Here is a 9930-nt window from a genome sequence, read left to right as displayed (position 1 = left end):
TGCTTATGGGTTATATCTAAGATCAGGGAACCAGATTACACCCTGAGGGGTAGAGTTAGCAACAGGGGAAGTGTAACAAGGACAGAGGTGTGTGATGTCTTACCTACAGGTGAGTTAACTAGGTAAGATGGCACTGACCCTCCTCCTCTGCCACCACCTTGGCCCATACCTGGCCCCCTGACTGTCTCCTGCTTCTTCTCCTGCCCTGCAGAACCCTCAAGGGTTTCTGTTTAGCTGGAGTGAGATCCAACATCCAACAGTTCTCTGCTCAGAACACTCTATGGCTGTTTATCCTCCTAGTGAAAGCTGATTCTACCACTCACCTGTCCCCTGCTGTTGCTTCCCTGACCCACCTACTTTTCTCCCTTCCTCCCTGCATCTAAATTCCTCCATGTTCACACAACTTGTCTTCTGTCTTCTCTCTGCCAGGCAGCAGACTTCATACTACCCCCTCTCTCAATATTTTTCTGAAATGGCAAACTTCTACAGAGCCCTCTCTGATTCTGATCACCTCTGGTGACATTGCATCGGCGTTCTTTTATCAGATGCCTCCACACTGATGGAATCCTTCGTTTGGAAGACATTTAAAATGAAAAAAAAAAAAAAAGAAAGTTTGATTTTCAAGTTTTCTATTGTACAGATAGGAGGGCTTTTCAGGGACACATTTGCTTGGTTTTGGCAAAATCATGTACTGATGAAGCATTTTTATACATAATAAATATATATTCAAAAAATATATATGTATATGTGTATATTTATGTGTGTGTGTGTGTGTGTTGGTACTTTTTAGGTTTTTTCTTCTGGCATATGAGAAATACACAAATACCCCACTGAACTGAGTGATAGTATTGGCTTTATAAACTATTATTTTGTTAGCTTAATGACTTTTTAAAAAAGATTTATTTTATTTATACAAGAGCCGGGGTACAGGCCAGATGCACAGGAGGGTGAGAGGATTCACCAGAGACAGAGCGGGGAACTGAACAGGTGGATCCTCTGAAATACACTGCTAAGGGGAGCAGCGGGCGAGTCAGGAGAGGTCTGCTCACCATGTGGGTTGCTCCGAGGCTGGAGGGATTGAACCTGCACTGCAGAGGCTGCAGACAGCTTCACAGTGCTGCGCTCAACAGTTGCGCCACCAGGGAGGCCCTTAATGACTATTTATTAAGGATTTGCTACATTACTATTTACTTTATATAAGTCTTTTCAAAATTTTCTCTACACAGGGCCATTGATTTTCCCAAGCAGGTATTGTGCCCCCCCCCATATTGAAAATATCACCTTTTCCTTAGAAGGGTGAAGAAGTGTGCTTATTTGGGGGTGCTGCCTGCCAAGGGAGATCTGCTACACAGAAAATGGTAATGAGCTTAGAACATTTGCTTTTTGAATAAAAGAGATACACACTTACCTTTCAGCTTGGTTACACTTAAATTTTCTTTGTGATAAGATAACTACTGAATCACCTGTGGTAGAAGATATTTTCATGGTTGCTTTGACCTTATAGCCACATAAAGTGTAGTAAGGAATCAACTGTATTTTAAAGGTCTTGTTTTAGATACTATAAAGAAAATATACAAATGTGTGATATCTAGTAGTTTCTGTCTACTTTTGGGTCCAACTTCTTTGCTACATCAACTTACTGATGAATGATGCCATAAAATTCACTCACCTCGTGTTTGGTGTCTATAATGTTCACCACATTTCCTTCGGTAATTTTATATTTCAGCTGACATTGCCAAGCTATGAATGGTTCCTCTCATGCAGATTTTTAAAAAATTTATTTTGTTTCTTTGAAGAGCTCATTTATCTTCTCTGTTTTCCTGGGTTGGCTCATAAAAATATATTTTAGCAGCAGATAATCAATATGTGCTAAGTGTTTCCTGTGTGTCCGGCATTGGGTTGAGTGTACTGACAAGCTTGGGGCTGAATCCCACAGGGAATCTGGCTTCGTGATGCTGATATTCAAGCTAGGGAGAGAGAAAACACAAATAAATAAGTGATGAGGGAAGAATATATGTGCAAAGAATCTCATTATTGAAAGAGAATCATTCTGGCAAATAATAGATGCCACTGAAGTTTGTTGGAAACATTTGTTCAACTGTTCAGCAAATCTCTCTCCTGTGCGACTTCTAATACTAGTTTCTTTACACCTTCTGCATTATTTTCTATTTATCTTCTAAGACGATTCTGAGAAAGGAATGTATGATTGTTTGTAATTCTATATTTTGCTGTATTATATATTTTACCACAGCAGAAAAATAAGTGTTTTTCTAATGGCTTAGTTATTTTGTCTTCCAATATTAATAAGGACTCCAAGCAGTAAAAAACTTAGGTTTGTTAATTATATATTCATTTATTTATTAATTTATTTTGACATTTTAAAAGGACAGGTTTATTAGGAAAAGGAGAAAAACAGAGACACCTGCATAGTCACAGGTGGGCAGGAGAGCTGCCAAACCTCAAGTTTATTTAAATTTTGTAACATATTGGATTAAGTAGAATGGTTGTTAAATCTTGTTAAAAATATACAGAGGCTTGCTCTCATGTTTTAGAGTAGTGCAGGCCCACAGGCACCATGTACCTAGACCATGGTACCATAGGTATCATGCAAAGGAACTACGTGACTTTCATATTTTAGTAGCCACATTTAAAAAAATTAAGATGCCAATGATGTTAACTTAAATAATATACATTGAACAATGTGGGGTTTAGGGGCACCAACTGTCCTTTGCAGTTAAAAGTTGTGTAAAACATTTTACTCCCCCAAAACATAATTACCCCTAGCCTACTGTTTGACCAGAGCATTACCAATGACATGGTCAATTAGCACACATTTTGTATGTTAAATATATATATTACATACTGCATTATTATAATAGAGAAAAGAAAATACTACTAAAGAAGTCATAAGAGAAAATACATTTATAGCATTGTATTGTATTTATCAATACCATAAATTTATATCATCTGTTTGTAAGAAAATCTGCACATGAGTGGATCCACACAGTTCAAACTTGTATTGTTCAAGGGTTAATTGTATTTTATTCTACCCAATGCATGTGGAAAATTATCATTTCAACTTGCAATCACTATCAACTTTACATACACACACACACACACACACACATGCAGTATGTTCTTTTTTTACACTAAGTGTTCAAACTCCATCACAGGACATCTCCATTCAGCCTCACTGCTTTTCAAGTGGCAGTGGCTACCATACTGGACAGAATAGTTTTTAATGCTGAGGTTAATAATGATGCTTCACATTATCAGTCCTATGATATAAAAATAGGGCCAGGCAGTTGGTGCAGATTTCAGTTGGTCTTCTTAGGCAATCAGATTTGTTTGGTCTTGTCAGATCAGATCTATGAGTATCATCCTCACCACTGTTCTGGCCTCTGCCTCACCCTACACCAATTTCCCTTTCCCTGTCCTTCAAGACAAGTCTACGCTTCTTGTCTCTCTAGTCACATTATCAATTTTAATCATTCTCAAGTCCATTACAAAATGACTTTGATTCTCTTCACCTCCCCCCAACATACTGCTTAACTGAAACTTTATCAATTTTCATTCATCTCCTAGTCTCTAAAGTCAGAAGACTTGAACTTTCTGTCATGCTCCATCTCTAACAATAGTGTTCTTTTAACTGGAGTCTAAAATCAAATTCTATCAGATATACTGGTTTTTCAGTGATTTTTAAAAAATTTTGGATTTAATTATTTAATAACAAATTTAAAAGGATTAAGTCATTCAGAATAATCTGAACAGCCTTATTATTATAACCCTATAACAGCGTGGTGTTAACACCTTTGTTAACCACCAGCCACGTGACACAACAGAGCCCATTTCCTTTCATTCATATTTCTCACACAGGGGCCTGTGTGTCTGTTGCTCCATGTCTGTGAATAAGCTTCAGACAATAATATCATATAGAACAGAGTACTACCCCTCCAAATGTCTTTTTTTTTTTTTTCCATAATGACAGCTTTATCGGGACATGATTTACCCAATGTACTTAGTGTACTCAGAGGGCTTGATGTCATCACCAAAATAGGCTTTAAAACATTTCATCACTCCTCAGGAAACCCTGCACCTATTTCCAGTCCATTACTTTCTTTGCCTCAGTGCCCACTTTGCTTCTGGATTCTCTCACTTAGCACAATGTTTAAAGAATCATCCATGCTATAGCATGTATGTGTACCACATATCTTTTCATTGCTGAGTAATATTTCATTGTATGGATATACCACCCACATTTTACTTACCATTCATTAGTTGGTGGACATTTGGGTGTTTCCAGTTCTTGGCTATTAGAATATTTTTGTTATAAACATTCATTTACAGTTTTTGCTTGGCTGTGTTTTCTTTTCTCATGAAAATACATTTGAAAGGCAATTGCTGGTCATATGGTCATTCTATGTTTAAGGTTTTAAGGAAATAATCGAATGTTTTCCCATGAAGCTTAGCCACTTTACATTCAGATCAGCAAAGCATGAAATTTCCAATTTCTCCACATCCTTACCAACATTCGTTATTTTTGATTTTTGTTTGTGTTTTTTAAAAATTATAGCCATTTCAAGTGGCTATGAAGTGTTATTTAATGGTGATTTTTATTTTACTGCCCTAATAACTAATAATATTGAGTACCTTTTTATATGCTTATTAGCCATCAACTCCAACTTCTTTGGAGAAATATCTATCCAAGTCCTTTGCCCACTTTCTAGTTGTTTCAGTTTTGTTGTTGAGTTAGTTTCCTTTATATCCTGGAATTTATTCCTTATTATATAACATGAAGTGAACATTTTTTTTCTCCCATTCTGTGGGCTCTCTTATAATTTTCTTAATAGTGCTCTTTGAGGCACAAAATTTTTAAATTTTGATGAAATCCAGTTAACCTACTTGTAATCTTACTGTTCATGCTTTCAGTGCCACATCTAAGAAACCTTGAAAATGTATGTCAATATTTTCTTCTAAGAGTTTTATGGTTTTCAGTCTTACATTTATGTCTTTTTGCACTTTTAAGTTAATTTTTATATATGATGTGGAGGGGTCCAACTTCATTCTTTTGTATGTAGGTGTCCAGTTGTCACAGCACCATTTGTTGAAAAGACTGTTCTTTCTCTTTTGAATGTTCTTGGCATCCTTGTCAAAAATCAATTGACTGTAAATACAAGGGCTTATTTCTGGACTCTGAATTTTTCCATTCATCTGTATGTCTATCCTGTGCCAGCATCACACTGTAGAGGTGTAGTGAGTTAGAAATCAGGAAGTATGTGTCCTCTACATTGTTCTTTTAAAAAAATTTAACATAGTTAAACTATTATGGAATCCTGGAATTTTCATATAAATTTTCGGGATCATTTTGTCAGTTTCTATAAAATTGTCAGTTGGATCTTTATAAGGATTGCATTGAATTCTGTAACTGAGTTGGGGTATATTCCCATTTTAATATTAAGTCCTTGGATACATTAACTTGAATGTTTTTCCAATTTTTATGTCTTCAACTTCTTTCAATAATTTTTGTACTTCTTTGTTATTTTTTCCTAAATACTTAATTCTTTTTTTTTCATGTTATTATAAATGGAATTGGTTTCTTAATTTCATTTTTAGATTGGTCTTTGGAAATGTGTAGAAATACAATTGATTTTTATATCAATATTGTATTTTAAAAACTTGCTTTTTCAATTTTAATAGTTTGTTTTTGTATATTCTTTAGGATAGTCTACATCTAAGGTCATGTCATCTGCAATAAAGATAGATTGGTTCCTTCTCCCCCCGCCTTTAGAGAAAGATGCCATTTATTGCATTTTCTTGCCTAATTCTGGTCTGTAATTTTTTGTGATAGCTTTGCCTGGTGTAATATAGGACTCAGAAAGAATGAGAAGTATTCTTTCCTATTCAATTTTTGGGAGGAATTTGTGAAGACTTGGTATTGATTATTCTTGAAATGATTGCTGGAATTTATCAGTGAAGCCATCTGAACTAGGACTTTTCTTTGTGGGTAGGTTTTTGATTCCTAATTACAATCTTTATCTGTTATAGGTCTATTGAGAGCTTTTATTTTCCTTGAGTCAGTTTTGGTAGTTTGTTTCATAAGTTCTCTAACTTTGGGGCATACATTGGTCATGGGAGTCCCCTAAATATTTTTTATATCTGTAAGATCAGTAGTAATGTCGCCTCTTTTTAATCAGTTGAGTTTCCTCATCATTTTGTTTTGTCAAATAAGCAAAAATTTATTAATCTTGCTAATTTTTCCAAGAACTTTTGGGTTTATTGATTTTTCTATTCTTTTTTTCTTTTATTCTTTTTTAAATAAACCTTCACTGTAATCTCAATTTCCTTTTATTTTCCTTTTCTTGTCTTTATTTTGCCATTTTCCCCTTAGTTAGAAGGTGAGGTTACTGATTTGGGATCAGTAATGTGCTTGTAGTATAAACACCCTCTAAGTGCTGCTTTAAGTGAATTCCCTCAGGGTCTTCTTGACATTGACTGGTCACTTGGAATTTTGTTACCTTCTCTCTGCACACCCCACCACCAGTCCTTTGTGACCCCCATTTCTGCTCAGTCCTTACTGAAACTATCTAGAGAGAAACTATCTAGAGAACTGACTTTGTCTTGTATGGTCTCCCTAAATCCCAATAGCTACTCTGTGAAGAAGGTGGTGTTATCATCTTATTTTTCTAGCTCAGGAAGTTTAAGTAACTTTCTAGTGTTATTATAGGGTACATTACTGGCATTTGGTCCTCTCTCATGCTACATACTTTCTTCCTGGGTGATTTTTATTGTAGTGCCATTTATATAGAGATGATACCCAAGTATTTTCCACTAGACTAGTCTTCTCTGTTGAGCTTCAAAACTGAAACTCAATCACCTATCAGATATGACTTGTTTGTCCTGCAAACCTGACCACATCATGGCTTCTTCCTCCTCACGGTGTATAATCTTTACTCTAAACTTACTTTTCTACCTTCTCTCTTGATTAATGGTGCCAACTCTCACCTGCTATCACAATTTTCCTATGAATATTGGCTGTATTTCTGCCCATGTTCTTCTCCAAGATGACCTTTTTCTATCATGCTTTTCATAGCTTCACTTTATGGCTAATCCCAGTCCTCTGTGAAATCTTTCCCAAGTGCCCAGGTAGAACAACATACCCCAACAGCTTCTCCTGGAAAAAATTATGATTTTACACACATCTACTAGGTGGGGTGTTGAATGCTTTCCTCTGCCTCTCTAATCCTGTGAGCTTCTACTGGATGAGCACCAAGTTTGTATATTATCCAGAAGGTGCTTTATAAATGCTTGTAAGGTGAATGAATGGGTTTGAGGTAAAAGAAGATAGTTTGTCGTTTGGGAAAAAATGTTAGAGTTGAGGATCAGTGTGGAGTTATGCCCCAAACCTACCTTATAACTTCACATTGGTCTTTACACTTTTTCCTCTGTCTGTCTCCTATGTATCTTTTGAGTTCCTGGTGCCATGCCACCTCTATAAGGAAATCATTCTTGATATCCCAGGCTTGATTTGGTTCCTTTTAACCCCTCTTTTTCAGCACTGTTGTGATGAAAATTATTAATCACTATAGTTGTGAATTTATAGTTTTGATACCTGTCTGCTCCACTTAATCCTGAGTCCCAGAACCTGGCCTTCATAGGAAACTGAGCAAATATTTCTTGGACAAATGAATAGCAGCAGTTTCTTCCTTTTTATTTGTCGTGTTTGCTTTCTATATTTTAGTTGCCATGATACTGGCAATATTAGGCCTCCCTGGTGGCACAAGGGGTTGAGCACAGCACTAGGAAGCTGTCCGCAGCCTCTGCAGCACAAGTTTGATCCCTGGCCAGCCAGGGAGCTACTCACATGGCATAGCAGACCTCTCCTGTTTTGCCCGCTGCTCCCCTCAGCAGTGTATTTCAGTAGATCTGCCTGTTCTGTTCCCTACTCTGTCTCTGGTGAATCCCCTCATCCCCTGCATCTCTGGCCTGCACCCCAGTTCTTGTATGCATAAATAAATAAATATTTTTTAAAAAATACTGGAGATACTATAATACTGTCTAGCATGACTGATACCAGATTTACCAAACACAGGCTGAGTGTTAGTTGAAGATGAAAGGCTCTTTTAGGGAATTTGGGATAAGGAGCTTGTTTAGATGCTAACACTCCAGTCTAGAGCTAAATAGCATAATACAAGGCAGTGTTGGGTGAGGACAGTGTCTTTCAAGCACAAAGAGAGCTTCTCATTGGGGATTCAGAGAAAAGCTTCACACTAGATCCCATATGCCACTGCATTTTAAAAATATGGAACAATTTATCACTGTGGCATACTGGTGAATTGCTCATGATCTCATGAACATTTAATAGACTAATCAAACTTGGAATCAGCCTTTCACACTGTCTTCTGCTATTAATGAGCTCCTGATATCTTTCTATATCCTATTTGGCATTGACACTTAAAGTAACTTGGTGGGTTTGCATACAGAGTGTGCAGGAGTTCAGTTGAGTTAACTGAGCAGACTTGGAGGTAAATGTACATGGTGAAATCAGAAGATGGGAGGCCCCAGTCCAGGCTTTGATGTGATGTTCCGTCAGCTGGTAGACATATCTACTGCAAATATAAACTTTACTGCATCCTGCCTATTTGGCATCTTTCCCTAAATGAAGGGTGATTGGTGCATGACGATACTTAGATCATAGTCCATTATGGAGAACCAGACAGGCTCCCGGTAGCCAATGAGGAGATCGACTGCACTTTTGAAAACTGAGCATTGACTGTATTCATTGACTTTAGAATTAAGAAATTTTCAAATGAAATTTGAAGTGTTCTTGTGTTGGGAGAGTAAGCAAACGAGTATTTTGGTTACTTGTTTTAGCGATCAAAAGCAGTCTTTCTTGCAGTTTTATTATTATTATTATTATTATTATTATTAATTCTCTCAAACCTCTGGTTCCTTGCTAGGTGTTTCCTGGTTGCTAGCGGGAGCCCCCCAGCAACATGCCGGAGCAGAGCAATGATTACCGGGTGGCCGTGTTTGGGGCAGGTGGCGTTGGCAAGAGCTCCCTGGTCTTGCGGTTTGTGAAAGGCACCTTCCGGGAGAGCTACATCCCCACGGTGGAAGACACCTACCGGCAGGTGATCAGCTGCGACAAAAGCATCTGCACCCTGCAGATCACAGACACCACGGGCAGCCACCAGTTCCCCGCCATGCAGCGCCTGTCCATCTCCAAGGGCCACGCATTCATCCTGGTCTACTCCATCACCAGCCGGCAGTCTCTGGAGGAGCTCAAACCCATCTACGAACAAATCTGCGAGATCAAGGGGGATGTGGAGAGCATCCCCATCATGCTGGTGGGCAACAAATGTGACGAGAGCCCGAACCGCGAGGTGGAGAGCAGCGAGGCGGAGGCGCTGGCCCGCAAGTGGAAGTGCGCCTTTATGGAGACCTCGGCCAAGCTCAACCACAACGTGAAGGAGCTCTTCCAGGAGCTGCTCAACCTGGAGAAGCGCAGGACCGTGAGCTTACAGATCGACGGGAAGAAGAGTAAGCAGCAGAAGAGGAAAGAGAAGCTCAAGGGCAAATGTGTGATCATGTGAATGCCTTCCCAGGAGCAGCTGCGTGTCCCCGTGCCCCACCTCCCCACCACGTGAACCCACAGTCGTCAGGGTAGCATGTAAGATGCCCACGTGTTCAATGTTGCATTCTGACCGACATGTGCCCTCTGTCCTTAAGAGGGCATTCCACGCACCACCAACCAGCCCCCTTCTCCAAAATCAGGGAGCCTGCCAGACATTGAAAGTGAAAACCACCCTCGGCCTCAAGGAACTGAGAGGTGCCAGCCATTTCTGAGGGTAACTTGGCATCAGGAGGAGCTGGCAGGACTGGTTCCTGCGGGAGCACAAGCGCAAAGAGGAGGCGCCTTCACCTGCCTGC

At 38.8% G+C, this 9930-nt stretch overlaps 1 protein-coding gene across 1 annotated transcript; it reads left to right on the top strand.

Annotated features, from left to right (window-relative positions):
- Positions 1 to 8993: 8993 nt before the first annotated feature.
- DIRAS2 (DIRAS family GTPase 2) lies at positions 8994 to 9593 on the top strand (the record flags this gene model as incomplete). Its single annotated transcript, XM_084239386.1, has 1 exon — positions 8994 to 9593. One exon carries the CDS (start codon positions 8994 to 8996, stop codon positions 9591 to 9593), a length of 600 nt encoding a protein of 199 aa, XP_084095512.1.
- Between the last annotated feature and the right edge of the window lie 337 nt (positions 9594 to 9930).

This window comes from Talpa europaea (assembly GCF_964194135.1).
Source record: "Talpa europaea genome assembly, chromosome: 7".
Taxonomy (NCBI): Eukaryota; Metazoa; Chordata; class Mammalia; order Eulipotyphla; family Talpidae; genus Talpa; species Talpa europaea.
The sequence above is the reverse complement of the archived record's forward strand: the minus strand, read 5'-3'. Positions and strand labels throughout refer to the sequence as shown.